The sequence below is a fragment of the Miscanthus floridulus genome, unplaced genomic scaffold, assembly GCF_019320115.1.
Source record: "Miscanthus floridulus cultivar M001 unplaced genomic scaffold, ASM1932011v1 fs_795_1_2, whole genome shotgun sequence".
In the NCBI taxonomy this organism is placed as follows: Eukaryota; Viridiplantae; Streptophyta; class Magnoliopsida; order Poales; family Poaceae; genus Miscanthus; species Miscanthus floridulus.
This window is the reverse complement of record NW_027097284.1, coordinates 17,494-32,251: the sequence shown is the minus strand read 5'-3', so window position 1 is coordinate 32,251 and position 14,758 is coordinate 17,494. Positions and strand designations below refer to the sequence as shown.

The 14,758-nt window shown below is 49.3% G+C and overlaps 1 protein-coding gene across 1 annotated transcript; it reads right to left on the bottom strand.

Annotated features, from left to right (window-relative positions):
• Nucleotides 1-468: 468 nt before the first annotated feature.
• LOC136533163 (probable beta-D-xylosidase 7) lies at nt 469-4,858 on the bottom strand. Its single transcript, XM_066525732.1, has 6 exons — nt 4,405-4,858; nt 3,271-3,570; nt 2,979-3,148; nt 2,672-2,769; nt 1,292-2,056; nt 469-1,207 (listed from the first exon to the last, which is right to left on the bottom strand). Exons 1-6 carry the CDS (start codon nt 4,819-4,821, stop codon nt 618-620), a joined length of 2,340 nt encoding a protein of 779 aa, XP_066381829.1. The 5' UTR covers nt 4,822-4,858; the 3' UTR covers nt 469-617.
• Between the last annotated feature and the right edge of the window lie 9,900 nt (nt 4,859-14,758).

Below are 14,758 nucleotides of genomic sequence, written 5' to 3'. Positions count from 1 at the left end.
TCATCTATCCCGGAGTTCTCGCATATCCCGGAGTTCTCGCATCCTAGATATAGCTTGCATGTGCGGCCAACCATTCGCCTAACCCTAATGGAATGTATGTTGGAGTTTTCTGTTTTTTTTTTCTGGGGTTTCTATTTTAGAGGTTGGCTAAATCATGAGTTTAGCCATTTATTTTTACTAACTCTATTGGAGTTGCCCTAAGAGACTTAATTTCATCCTCTCTTAGTTGTCACGGTCACTTCACTATGGGTTCATATTTTTTTTATAAAATGGAATAGATTAAATTTTAAATGGATACTACTGTATTATTAATGACTATTAGGACATACTGAATCAATGGTTTGATGTTTCTGATTTCTAAATGATTTATGTTAGTGAACTTTTTTCTATATACGTCTCATCATGTCAGAGTATCTGTTAATAATCAATATAATTCCTACTTCCGTTCGCTTGTTCGAAAAGAACAGAAGGAGAGGGGAGACTTTTATCAATGAACCTCTGGCATCAATAATGCCGCAATCTTGCTCAAGTCACCCTTTTTTTCGTTTGAATAAGTTAAGAGAGAATCGGAATTCTGAGGAAACGCTCAAGGTTTCCATCACAATTCACAACCGGGATCATGCCATGAAGCTCATGTCAAACTCATCCTCGCCGACCATCACGAAGTGCGAGCCCTGATCGATCACCTTCCTGCCGTCCTCCGTCGCCCGGCTGAAGTGCTTGCAGGGGCTCACCTCGAACTCCACGTGCGCCGTCTGCATCGCCCTCAGGTGCAGGCTCTGGAACCCGATCAGCTGTCTGGCCGGCCGGCCGCTGCCGTCGGTCGCGTTGGGCCAGCGCAGGAACACCAGCACCGGGTGCTTCCCGTCCATGGGCCCGTGGTTCTGCACCCGCACCACCGTCGGGAACTTGAGCCGGTCGCACATCTCCGTCCCGATCGCCTCCACGTCGTAGGTCGCCATGCCGCCCGCCGTCGTCTCCAGCGCCTTCAGGCCGGCGACGTTGCTCATGGGAGGCGGCTTCGTGACGAAGCGGTGGGAGTACTTGGAGTAGCTGAGGCCGTAGCCGAAGTTGAACACGGTCGGGCCGCGGTAGAACCGGTACGTCCGGCCGGGGTAGCCCGTGGGTGGGTCGGCGCGCATCCGCATGTCCGTCATGGGAACTCTCGTGAAATCCTGGGGATACCACGTCACGGGCAGCCTTCCACCTGCAGTAGAAGATGATTTGTGTTAGGAGCTGGTGGTTTGCCATGGCAGAGTTATTCGTTCTGAGGAAATGGACGAAGCCTCACCGGGGTTGTGCTCTCCGAAGAGGACCTGTGCGATGGCAATGCCGCCGGCCTCGCCAGGGTAGCCAGCCCACAGGATGGCCCCAATCTTGGGGTTCGTCTTGGCGAAGCTCACATCCACGGGCCCGCCACAAAGCAGCACGAGGACCACCGGCTTCTTCGCGGCGTTCGCGACGCTCTCGATGAGGGTCTGCTGCTGTCCCGGGAGCGTCAGGTCCAGCCGGTCAACCTCCTCCCTCTCCTGATCCTGATCCAGCCCCATGAACAGGACGACGTAGTCCGCAGAGCTCGCCGCCTGGACCGCCTCGGGGATGGTCGTGACGTTGCAGGCGCCCGAGTTGCAGCCGGCGACGAAGCTCGTATCCTTCACGTAGCCCTGCAGCACCTGGAGCGGCGTCACCGTCACGCACGGCGGGCCGAAGTAGTTGCCGAGCAGCCTGGTGGCGTTGTTCGCGTTGAACCCGATCACGGCGAGGGACGCGACTCCGGACTTGGACAGCGGGAGCGCGCCGCCGTCGTTCTTGAGCAGGACGATGCCGTCCTGCGCCGCTTCCAGGGCGAGGTCCTGGTGCTCCTGCGTGCACACCTGGTCGGGCCCGATGTTGCCGTACCGGTTCCGCCTGGGGTCGCCATTGAAGAGCCCCAGCCTCATCCTGACGGTGAACAGGTTGTGCAGGGCTCTGTCGATGTCCTGCTCCGTGATCTTCCCTTGCTGGAGCGCAGACGCGCCGTGGTCCTGCACGTAGCCGCCGCAGTTCACGTCCATTCCTGAAAATTTCCCGACCGGAATACAAAAAAGGGTCAGAAACGTATTTCTGAGTATCTTGGGGGGCATGGCATCCGTCTTTTCACGAAATTTTCACCAACTCTTTTGAATTTGGTTGAGAGAAAGTTCAAATTGCTGCATTATTGGTTTTTTGTTGATTGATGTGGACCTCGTTTTCACTGTCATTGTTGACTTGAACCATTTAGGCTTTATTACTCGTTTCAGACTAGACTAGGTAGCAGAATAGTTACTGTGAATGCTTATATGGTCTTTTTTTCTGTGACACCTGGAATCTTATGATACCACGATGTTCGTCATGATATTAATTATTTGTAGCAGATTGGGTTGCTCAGATCAAAAGGACAGAACGAAAGGTATATGAGAAGGAGCAGTTGGTTGGAGCTAAAATGCCGAATCAACTTTTAGTTAAAGTTTTCTTTCAAAAAAAACTTTTAGTTAAAGTTCAGTCACCTATCGTAACAAACAGTCCAAATTGCGCCAAGAGTTCCATGTGAGTGCCTTTAAATTCACATATGTTTATTTCAAAAAGAAAATATTCAGATAGTATGATTACGGATTAATCCATACTAATGCTAACAAGAGCAGTGAACTCATACCAGCTTTGAGCACATCTGCAACTGCATCTTCTGCCGTCTTGGCATACCCTTGCGCATCATGGATGATGGACACAGCGTCGCAGTCTGAGGTGATATACCTGATCAATCAAGACATGTAAAAACGTGCAAGTATCAGCAAGGCTTCCGATCCAGACATCTAGGCCAACGAAAATAGTAACTTCAGCTAAGTTTATCAGCAGCCAGCTCCATGATATGATGATAAGGGAGGCTCTGAAAACTGCCGGTGGTGGGTATCTGTCACTGTCACGGGCCCTTTTTCAGCAAATCTTGCAGCAGACAGACTCACCCGTAAAACCCCCAGCTCTGCCTCGCGGTCTTGGAGAGCAGGTTGTAGTCGGCGCACGTCGGCACGCCATTGACGCGGTTGTAGGAGCACATGATGCCGCTGGCGTGGCCGTCCTCCACGCAGCTCTTGAATGGAGGGTTGTACGTGTCCTCCAGATCCTGTGCCGTCACCTGAAGAAGAGATCGAGAAAGGTTTTGCATTTCGTTTCAGTGTCCCAGAACCGCCTGGACAGACAGACAGACCGACCTGCCAGCCAAGGCACTCGAATCATCGGCAGTTGTTGGCACTTCACCTTGGCGTCGAAGACGTATCGTGTGATGCCGTGCCAGTTCTCGAGGTCGTAGGCGGTGAAGTGCTTGCAGCAGGCGGAGGCCTCGAGGTCCGTGGAGTTGACGGCGCCGGCGAGGCCGTAGCCCTGCACGCCGCGGACGAAGACGGCGGCGTACTTGCCGGTCATCGTCGGGTCCTCGCCGGGGGTCTCCTGCCCGCGGCCCCACCGCGGGTCCCGGAACACGTTGATGTTGGGCGCCCAGAAGGTGAGCCCCTCCGCCTGCCCGTTGTTGTACACTGCCCTCGCCTCAACGCCGATCACCTGCCCGTCGACGTCGCATCAGTAAGTAACATCACTCTCTGCTCTCAAGATTTGCACACGTAGCAGAGCCCACTTCTAATGCTCGATAATAGTCAAAATAAACAAAATCCCGACAATCGTAAAAAAATAAAATTCAACATAAAAGGACAATAAATTCAGAAACTACATTTCATTTCTTTCTACACAAAAGGACAACACGACTGGTACAACGTTTGTTGTGAATTTCTCAGTCTGCTCAAGAGTCAAGACCGAACTGAACGGCCCGAATCGCCTGAATCAATTTTGACCGAAAGGAGAAGAGCTGGAAAGCTGCATGCTCCTACCGTATGCGTTCAAAAGCTGCTACACCCGGTTGGTGAAATTAGGTGCAAGAACACTCGGCATTTCTTTGGAGTTTGTTGCAGAGAAATGCCCTGCTCTGGTGCCCCTTGCTCATCATTTCTCACGCTCTACGTGCTGGAGCACCTTACATTTTTTTTTATTTTAGCAGCAATTCAAGAGATGGCCCCCTCTCTAGGCGGAAAGTGATAATTAGCACTAATCATCACGCGTACTACTACCAGTAGGGCAGTAGCCACGTTCTCCCGTTGGCGTCGCACGCCAACACAAAGGACACGTGAAAACGATGGGTAGGTTCGTTTGGCCGTGGCTTGTCGTAAACGATCGTAAATTTCCAATTGAAATAGTATTTTTCTCTCACACAAACCAATCAGCCGTACATCTTTACGGGATACAGTCCTACCAACCGCACAGGCTGCGTGCATGCCCCGCGCGTTTACCAGTTACCACGGAGAGAGGCAGAGCCCAGAGGGCGGTGTACGCAGCAGTACGTACCTGGCCGATGCGGTACCAGAGGTGCGGGTTGAAGGACGCGGCGGTGAGGATGACCTGCGGGAAGCTGGTGGCGGCGCGGAGCGGGCCGTCGAGGTGGATGCCGCGGCCCGCGTTAGCGACCCCGTGCAGCGCCTCGGACCACCACTTGTACGCCGGCACGCCGAGCCGCGGGATGGCCGGGGACTGGTCCCCGAGCTGCGAGATCTTCTCCGCCACCGTCATCCGCGAGACGAGGTCGTCGACGCGCCGGTCGATGGGCAGCCCGGCGTCGCAGAACGGGATGTTGGGCGGCGCGCCGGCGCCGCAGGTGTAGGGCGGCTCGGACGCCGCGCCGCCATGCAGCTGCAGCAAGACCACCACCAGCGCGGCGGCGGCGGCGGCGACGTGGAGGGAGAAGCGCGCGCGGCCTCCTTCCATGGCTGTATGTAGTGTGTCACGGCGCCAAGTGAGCAGAGCTTGCTCAGCAGGCGTATATATCGAGCTGGCTGGCAGAGGAGGCGCCGGGCGCGACGCGATGCGCTGGGACTGTGTTGTCTACAGTCTACTGACAGTGCAGGTCGCTGTCCATGTTTGTTGACAGTTTTGCCCAGTTCACTGCCATCAGTGTCCTAAACTAGGCCCTGTTTAGTTTCCAAAAATTTTCACTCAAAGTGTCACATCGAATCTTGCAGCACATGTATGGAGTATTAAATATAAATGAAAAAAACTAATTGCACAATTTGGTTGGAAATCACGAGACGAATGTTTTAAAGCCTAATTAAGCCATGATTAGCCATAAGTGCTACAGTACCAACATGCGCTAATGATGGATTAATTAGGCTTAATAAATTCGTCTCGCAGTTTCCAGGCGAGCTATGTAATTAGTTTTTTTATTAGTATCCAAAAACCCCTTCCGACATCCTTCGAAACATCTAATGTGACATCAAAAAATTTTCATTTCGCGAACTAAACACACCCTAACTGGGAGTATTATTTGCAAGCAGTTTTGCGCCCTGTTCGCTTTGACTTGTTTGATTTTATAAGCCATATTTTTTCAGCCAACGAACAGTATTTTTCTCTCACATCAAATCAGTCAACGGTACTTTTAGTCATGGCTTATCGGCCAAACAAGACCAAACGAACGGGGCACTGGTTCGTGATTAATGAATGTATGTAAGACATATTTTTATTCTTTAGTACAGTAGATCAGTAGATGCTCCGTTACGATATCTTGAGGAGAAACTCATGGGCCAATTCTGAGGTCCAAGGCAATCGACACCACCGGCAAGAAAGAATGCGCACGCATGCATGATGGAATAATCACTCTTCCTTACACGACAAGCAGCTGAATCCAGTCATCATTTTCCGAAAGCGAAGAAGCAAGTTGGCGAACAAGCGAGCCAAGCGAGCAACGCGAAGAGCTAGCAGTTCTAGGGAGGGAGAGCTGCAACTGCATGCGCGATTCAGATCCGCGAAAAGGCTTTCGCTCTGTAGAAAGGGAAACGAGAGCCAACAGGTGTTCTATTAATCTCTGAACAATGTTTATAGTGTTACAACATGGTTGCTTTGGCAACCGTATGCCTACGCTAGAGTACATCGTGTACGTCATGGCTGCGCGTGTACGAGCGTGGTCACTGTTGGGGTTGTTCCAAATTCACTCCAGGATATAGGCTAGGCTTCTGCCGGAGCGAAGCGGAGGCCCGTCGCCGGAGGCTTGGGCCGGAGCGTAGCGGAGTCTGAAGCTGGCCCATCGGGTCTCGCCCCTGTGTTTGGGGGGTGCGGGGGGCGGAGCCCCCCGCGGTACGGTACGGTATATATACCCTTGCTAGGGTTTCGTGGAGACTTGATTCTCTTGTAAGCCGTCATAGGCGTGTAACCCAAAACTCTTGAGATAGTGAGATTGTTGCTGGCTGGTGCCCGTGGTTTTTCCCCTTCACATCGGAGGGGTTTTCCACGTTAAATCGTGTGTCTCCTCTGTGGTTTGATTCTTTACTTCATATTCCTATACGTCGTTCATAACAAGTGGTACCGGAGCTTTGGTTGCTGTTAGGGTTCATGACGACGTCGATGAAGTTCGATCTTCCGCTGCTGAACTACGACACGCGGTTCTCGCTATGGCAAGTCAAGATGCGGGGGATTCTGGCGCAGACTCATGACTATGATGAGGCGCTGGATAGTTTCGGAAAGAGGAAGGCCGAGTGGACTCCAGAAGAGATCCGCAAGGATCAGAAGGCGCTCGCCCTAATTCAGTTGCATCTTCATAATGATATTTTGCAGGAGTGTCTGAAAGAGAAAACTGCTGCAGAACTATGGCTGAAACTGGAATCGATCTGTATGTCCAAGGATCTAACCAGTAAGATGCAGATGAAGATGAAGCTGTTCACCCTGAAGATAAAGGAGGAGGATTCAGTGATGAGCCACATCGCTGAATTCAAGAAGATCGTCGCCGACCTAGTGTCAATGGAGGTGAAGTATGATGATGAGGACTTAGGTCTTTTGCTGCTATGTTCTTTGCCAAATTCGTATGCAAATTTTCGTGACACCATACTTTTGAGCCGTGATGAACTAACCCTAAAGGAAGTTTATGAGGCTCTCCAGTCTAGGGAGAAGATGAGAGGCATGGTGCAGAATGACGGGACGTCGTCCTCCAAGGGCGATGCTTTGCATGTGAGAGGCAGAACTGAAAACAGATCCTCCAATGATGGCAATGATGGTAGAAAGAACTACGAAAGGAGAGGCCGTTCAAAGTCCAAGCCGCATGGTAATAAAAAGTTCTGTGTTTATTGCAAGCTGACAAATCATAATGTTGAGGATTGCAGAAAAGTACAGAATAAGGAGAAGAGGAAAAACAAGTCGGCTGGTAAGGTCTCTGTTGCTGCTGCTGCGTCTGATGATGATTCTGGAGATTGTCTGGTAGTATTTGCTGGTTGTGTTGCTGGTCATGATGAATGGATTCTCGATTCCGCATGTTCATTTCATATTTGCACTAACAGAAATTGGTTTAGCTCGTATAAGCCTGTGCAGAAAGGGGATGTTGTGTGGATGGGAGATGATAACCCGTGTGACATTGTGGGGATTGGATCAGTTCAGATCAAGACTGATGATGGCATGACACGCACGCTGAAAAACGTCAGGTATATACCAGGGATGTCCAGAAATCTTATCTCATTGAGCACGCTTGATGCAGAAGGTTACAAATATTCCGGTTCAGATGGCGTTCTGAAGGTATCAAAAGGTTCTCTTGTTTGCTTGAAAGGTGATCTTAATTCTGCAAAGTTATATGTCCTTAGAGGGTGTACTTTACCTGGTTCTGATTCCGCTGTTGCTGCTGTTACTAATGATGAACCTAGTAAAACTAACCTTTGGCATATGCGTTTGGGACATATGAGTCACCATGGTATGGCAGAATTGATGAAGAGAAACCTGCTGGACGGCTACACTTCGAGTAAAATAAAGTTTTGTGAGCATTGTATTTTCGGGAAGCATAAAAGGGTACATTTCAACACTTCTGTTCACACCACTAAAGGTACTCTTGATTATGTTCATGCTGATTTATGGGGTCCTTCCCGTAAGTCCTCACTTGGTGGTGCTCGTTACATGCTTACAATTATTGATGATTACTCTAGAAGGGTTTGGCCTTATTTTCTGAAACAGAAAGATGATACTTTTGCTGCTTTTAAGGACTGGAAAGTAATGATAGAAAGGCAAACTGAAAGGAAAGTAAAATTGCTTCGTACTGATAATGGTGGAGAATTTTGTTCGCGTGAATTTAATGATTATTGCAGATCGGAAGGCATTGTTAGGCATCACACCATACCCCATACTCCACAACAGAATGGTGTGGCCGAACGCATGAACAGAACCATCATGTCCAAAGCCCGTTGCATGCTGTCTAATGCTAGGATGAGCAAGCATTTTTGGGCTGAAGCTGCTAATACTGCCTGTTACTTGATAAACAGGTCGCCTTCTATTCCACTAAATAAAAGAACTTCCATTGAGGTATGGTCTGGTACGCCTGCTGATTATTCACAGTTGAAAGTTTTTGGATGCACTGCTTATGCTCATGTTGATAATGGAAAATTAGAGCCTAGAGCTGTTAAGTGTCTTTTCCTTGGTTATAGTTCGGGAGTCAAAGGCTATAAATTATGGAATCCTGAAACAGGAAAGACTTTTATGAGCAGGAGTGTTGTTTTCAATGAATCTGTGATGTTTACTGACAGTTTGCCCTCAGATCATGTTCCAGAAAAAGAGCTGCAGCGTATGCGCATGCAAGTGGAGCATGTTGATGATGATACAGGTGTGCAGGTGGAGCCTGTTGATGAGCATGGTGACCATGATAATGATGTTGCTGAGGATGATGCTCATGATGATGTTCAGCAAACTCCTCCTATTTTGCAGTTAGAGGAGGATTTACCTATTGCTCAACGCAAGTCAAAAAGAACAATTGCACCTCCTAAGCGTCTTATTGAAGAGTGTAATTTGTCTTACTATGCTTTGAGTTGTGCTGAACAGGTGGAGAATGTTCATGAGCCAGCAACCTATAAAGAAGCTATTCGTTGTGGTGATACTGAGAATTAGATTTCTGCTATGCATGAGGAGATGCAGTCTCTTGAGAAGAACAGTACATGGGAGATTGTACCTTTGCCTAAGAATAAGAAGACCATCAGCTGCAAATGGATCTTCAAGAGAAAGGAGGGTTTATCTCCAAGTGAGCCTCCAAAGTATAAGGCAAGGTTAGTTGCTAAAGGCTACAGTCAAATTCCGGGTGTTGACTACAATGATGTGTTCTCTCCAGTGGTAAAACACAGTTCAATTCGTACTTTCCTTAGTATTGTTGCTTCACATGATCTTGAGCTTGAGCAGTTAGATGTGAAGACTGCGTTTTTGCATGGAGAGCTTGAGGAGGACATATACATGGACCAACCAGAAGGGTTCATAGTGCCTGGCAAGGAAAAATATGTGTGCAAGTTGAAGAGATCCTTGTATGGTTTGAAACAGTCCCCTCGTCAGTGGAACAAGAGGTTTGATTTATTTATGTTAGCACACAGTTTTAAAAGATCTAAGTATGATAGCTGTGTTTACATCAAGCATGTTAATGGATCACCTATATATTTGCTGTTATATGTTGATGATATGCTGATTGCTGCCAAGAGCAAGATTGAAATCACTAAGTTAAAGAAGCTATTGAGTAGTGGTTTTGATATGAAAGATCTTGGTAGTGCTAAGAAAATTCTTGGTATGGAAATTAGTAGAGACAGAAAATCTGGTTTGCTATTTCTTAGTCAACAAAATTATATCAAGAAAGTTCTTCAGCGTTTCAACATGCAAAATGCTAAGGTTGTTAGTACCCCTATTGCACCTCACTTTAAGTTGTCAGCTACTCAGTGTCCTAGTACAGATGCAGAGATTGAATACATGTCAAGGGTTCCTTATTCTAGTGCTGTCGGGTCTTTGATGTATGCCATGGTTTGCTCTCGTCCAGATTTGTCATATGCTATGAGTCTTGTTATTAGATATATGTCTAATCCTGGCAAAGAACATTGGAGGGCAGTTCAGTGGATTTTCAGGTACCTCAGAGGCACAGCAGATTCCTGTTTAAAGTTTGGAAGAACTTATAAGGGTCTTATTGGCTATGTGGATTCTGATTATGCTGCTGATCTGGACAGGCGAAGATCACTTACAGGTTATGTGTTTACTGTTGGCAGTTGTGCTGTGAGTTGGAGGGCTACTTTACAGTCAGTTGTTGCTTTGTCTACTACTGAAGCAGAATATATGGCTATTTGTGAAGCGTGCAAAGAATTAATTTGGCTGAAAGGTTTGTACGCTGAGCTTTGTGGAGTTGAATCTTGCATAAGTTTGCACTGTGACAGTCAAAGTGCAATTTACCTCACTAAAGATCAGATGTTCCATGAGAGAACTAAGCACATAGATATCAAGTATCATTTTGTGCGTGATGTGATTGAAGAAGGTAAGCTGAAGGTATGCAAGATTAGTACTCATGATAATCCTGCTGATATGATGACAAAGCATGTTCCTGTTGCTAAGTTTGAGCTGTGCTCAAGCTTAGTTGGTTTAATTGGATAGTCCAAGAGACTGTTGTTGGCACCAGTGGTTTTCTATCTTTGTTATGTTCAGGATGAAGGATTGATTTATGATACAAGATGAATTTGTCTCAAGGTGGAGTTTGTTGGGGTTGTTCCAAATTCACTCCAGGATATAGGGCAGGCTTCTACCGGAGCGAAGCGGAGGCCCGTCGCCGGAGGCTTGGGCCGGAGCGTAGCGGAGTCTGAAGCTGGCCCATCGGGTCTCGCCCCTGTGTTTGGGGGGTGCGGGGGGCGGAGCCCCCCGCGGTACGGTACGGTATATATACCCTTGCTAGGGTTTCGTGGAGACTTGATTCTCTTGTAAGCCGCCATAGGCGTGTAACCCAAAACTCTTGAGATAGTGAGATTGTTGCTGGCTGGTGCCCGTGGTTTTTCCCCTTCACATCGAAGAGGTTTTCCACGTTAAATCGTGTGTCTCCTCTGTGGTTTGATTCTTTACTTCATATTCCTATACGTCGTTCATAACAGTCACCGCGCACCGCTGCGGTCAGAGGACCCGCAGCGGTTGTCAGTCGAAGCCTCCTGGCACATATCCTCGACACACCCCCGCAGTCTGATGGGTGATCGGCAGCATAAAAAGACTGGAACGAAAGCTTTGGAACGACGCCGTCGGTAGACCTTTCGTCATGACGTTCGCAAACTGTTCACCTGTCAGAACGTGGAGTACGCACAGTTCGTCCAGTTGAACTCGTTCTCGGACAAAACGAATATCGAGCTCAATGTGCTTGGTGCGCTTGTGGTGAACTGGATTTCGCGGAGACATGGTCGAAGAACACCACCGTCGCCTTCTTGCTGCGGAGTTCACCTCCTCTGTCGGCGACGATGCCCCTGTCACCACGCCTCCCACCGACGACATCAAATCCCACGTACCAGTCGTTTCTCGAGCTCGCCACGCCGACGAATGGCGATAAGCCTCCTAGCACTAGTGGCAGGAGTGCGGTAGCTAGCTCGCAGTGGGATGAATGATTGCAGAACCTGCCTGTCTGTCTTGACGGAGGCGGTAAGAAACGCCGTGGGCAACGGCGTAATTTCACCGACCCGGGACGGGGAGTACAGTTTGCCGTATGCGTGCCTGGCTGCCTGGCTGTCTTCCGCGCTCCCATGTTTGGGTTTGGCCAGACTAGCGCCCGTGACAAGCTAAAAGCTAGCCATGGAGACCCGGCGGCGACGCGTGGTGCTGCTCGCCGTGGCGCTGGCGTCGCCGCGGTGCCGGTGGTGCGTGGCGGCGGCCGCGTCCAACTTCCAAGTGCTTGGACCGGTACTGCACCGGGCGTAACGCAACAGATCCACCACCGTACTCCAGCCTCAAGTGCAGCATATCTACTTACGGCACCGCGACAGAATTTCGCCATTGACGTCGCCATCGCGAGGACGAAGCAGTTAGCAGTACTAGTGCCGTCCGCTGGCCGGTCAAATAATGCATACGGCTGTACAAGACGAGAAGTATAGCCAGATCGATCCCGATGCAGTAGTAATAGCTTCGCATGGGGTTTCATCTTCTCGTGAATGGCTCTACCCATGGTACCCGAATTCAGCTGCAGACAAGTAGAGAGTAGGGGGACCGATCGCGCAGGCATGGCCACATGAATCCAGTCCAGGGCAACAATTGTCAGATAGCGACAGTGCTTTGACGCGACGTGCTCATTGATCTTCCTGCCGCAGTGGTGGTGCATGCACTTGCTCTCTTGCCCGGGTCACGGAGTCATCGCCGCCTCGATCAGTCGATCACCAGTGCCTCACAGCTCAACACGTACAAAAGATGTGTGGATCAAGATGGCACCGGCAAACAGGAAGCTGCTGCTGCAGCATCAGGCTGCCATGTTTGTTCAAAACTGACGGAGGGGAGATGGGGACGTGACAATGGGAACATGCGCCAGCAGGAGGTGTCACTGTTGGAACGTAGCGAAAGATGCAGAGTGTTCCTCTGGCCTGGGAAAATGGCAGGCTGGCATTGTGGACACTCTCAATCGAGTGTTCAAAAGATCAGAGCTTCGACGTTGAAGACAAACCTGTTTTTACCGAAGGCGGTCGAGACTAGCAAGACCGATCTTCAGCAGCGACACGGCACGCAGAAATTGAAGGCGACCGATGGATGCGAGCTCTGAAAAACCTTGCAAGTGGAGTAGTACTAGTAGGCAAAGGTCCAGAATAAGGCACATAGGTACTGTTTAGATGACAAAATTTTTAACGAAATGTCACTGAAGCACTTTCGTTGTTATTTGGCAATTAGTGTCCGATCATAGTCTAATTAGGCTTAAAAGATTCGTCTCGTGAATTTCGTCTAAACTGTGTAATTAGTTTTATTTTTTATTTATATTTAATACTTCATACATGCGTCTAAAGATTCGATGTGACGGGAAATCTTGAAAAAATTGGCATTTTGGAGTGGAACTAAACAGGGCAATAGTTGAGCATGATGTCTGCACTCTGCTGCTGATTTCGATGCAGATGTTCAGGGTTCAGTTCCGAGCTCTCCTTTGTGTGTCGCGATTTTCTTTTACAATAAAAAGTATGGTAGCTTAGGCAGTTCTGATCCCAATATCGCAGTACAGTTCTGTATGGACGACCTAAAAAAAAAAAACAGTTCTGTATGGATGATTTGTGGCCAGGCGACGAAGTGGATAGAACAGCATGTTGAGTGTCGGCGAGGAGAGGAGACAAAAAAGGAGCTTAGGCCACAGGGGGGACGCAGAACTTTCCGTGCCATTACTGATCTGTTTGCCGCTGAATTGAGTAATCAACGAGCGAGGCAGGCTAAGTTCGGGTTAGCCGGGTTAGGTGCTGGTTAGGTCCGGACTGACCACTGTCGATTTAGGGGCAAAACCACAAACACCTTCAGTTCCACTGCATGCGCCGGGCTAATTTGACGCCACGATTCGTAGCTCCTAGTACTTACTACCTATAAGGCACGGCAAGGGTTTTTCCCGGACCTGTTGACCCCGTGACTCTTCTTCTTCTTCTTTTTTGGCCAAAATTGCAATTCCAAGTTCAACTGAGCATCTGAATCCTCAGCAAGTTCTTGGTAACCTGATCTGAGACACGAGGAACAACTATTTTTCACTGTACTGTACATGGATACTTAACAAAAACGCTTTGGCGAGCTGACAGGTAAAAGGGGACTCTACGCTTGTCTGGTCCATCGTCCGCTAGCGATGCAGATGCAGTGCGGTCGGTCCGTAGATCGGGCGATCGCCGATCGGGCATTTGTTCTGCTCGCACCGCATGCATCTGTTTGGATGCCGCCGCGCCGGTTATTCGTGGATCTAGAAACTGTGCGTCCACAACGTACTCCGAGAATGAGGACAGCGTCCAACTAGCAGCGGCACATGCATGCGCCACCGTGTGTGTGCGACTGTGCGCTACGGCCGCCCGATCATATACGACGCCGGGAAAACCACCGGGATCGTCCTCCCAGCTAAGCCAGCAGCAGGCTGCAGGCCGATCGCCATGCACGCACGCGCACTCGACGCCGGCCGGCCGATCCGTCGCCCATGATTGCTGGCGCTGTCCTCGTCGTCGTGCATATCGTGTTCGGCTGTCCATGATTTTTAGAACGCAAAGCGGCATTAAGTTCTTGCCGCTTTTGTGGAGGAGTGTCGAGCTCGACATGTCTGGAGCTCTGCCTCCCGTCTGGCTTCGTAGGAACTGCGGTCGTTTTTCGTCTGAACACAGTAACTTGTTGAGCGAGACCTGTGTGGACTGATTAGTACGAGTACTACTAGAAGGCTACATCAATAAGGAGTCAACTGACTTGCAGCAGAACGAAACGGAGCAAAAGGAGATGACAAGTTTATGGAGAACTACTTGCTGAATTACTGAAAGGTACGTAGTAGTGCATGCCTTGAATTCAGGTTTTGAGTTGGCAATTGAATATGCGGATGTGTTTGTGGCCCGGGGGTCAAAAGTTTGGGTGAGGATGTTGGGGGCAGTGTCCCCAAACCAATTCCACGAAAAGCAAAAATCGCGCACACATGCGTGATGTAGGCCGGGTCGATCGCTTAAACTAGTTTTTGTGCCATTCTTTCTTCCGATGCTCTCTCAACATGATGCTCGCGGGGGAAAGGCCAGATCTCTCCTACTACTTTTACTACGCACTATCTCCAAAAGAACATGCTGTTGACCTGGCAAACGACACTCTTGCTTCTGGACGTGCATTATGCCAAGATCATCATTGAGACTTGAGAGGTACAGTGACATGTATCGTGTGCACAGCATGGACACACAGCGACACCTTGTGGACTTCAGCTTCACTGATATGCAGTGAAGTGTGT

Excerpts from the sequence above, each read along its gene's own strand:
- LOC136533163 (XM_066525732.1), bottom strand. The coding sequence starts at position 4,821 with ATGGAAGGAGGCCGCGCGCGCTTCTCCCTCCACGTCGCCGCCGCCGCC. Across the intron at positions 2,770-2,978 it reads CAGAGCTGGGGGTTTTACGG|GTATATCACCTCAGACTGCG; the intron begins GTGAGTCTGTCT and ends TTGATTGATCAG. Across the intron at positions 2,057-2,671 it reads TGCAGATGTGCTCAAAGCTG|GAATGGACGTGAACTGCGGC; the intron begins GTATGAGTTCAC and ends GGAAATTTTCAG.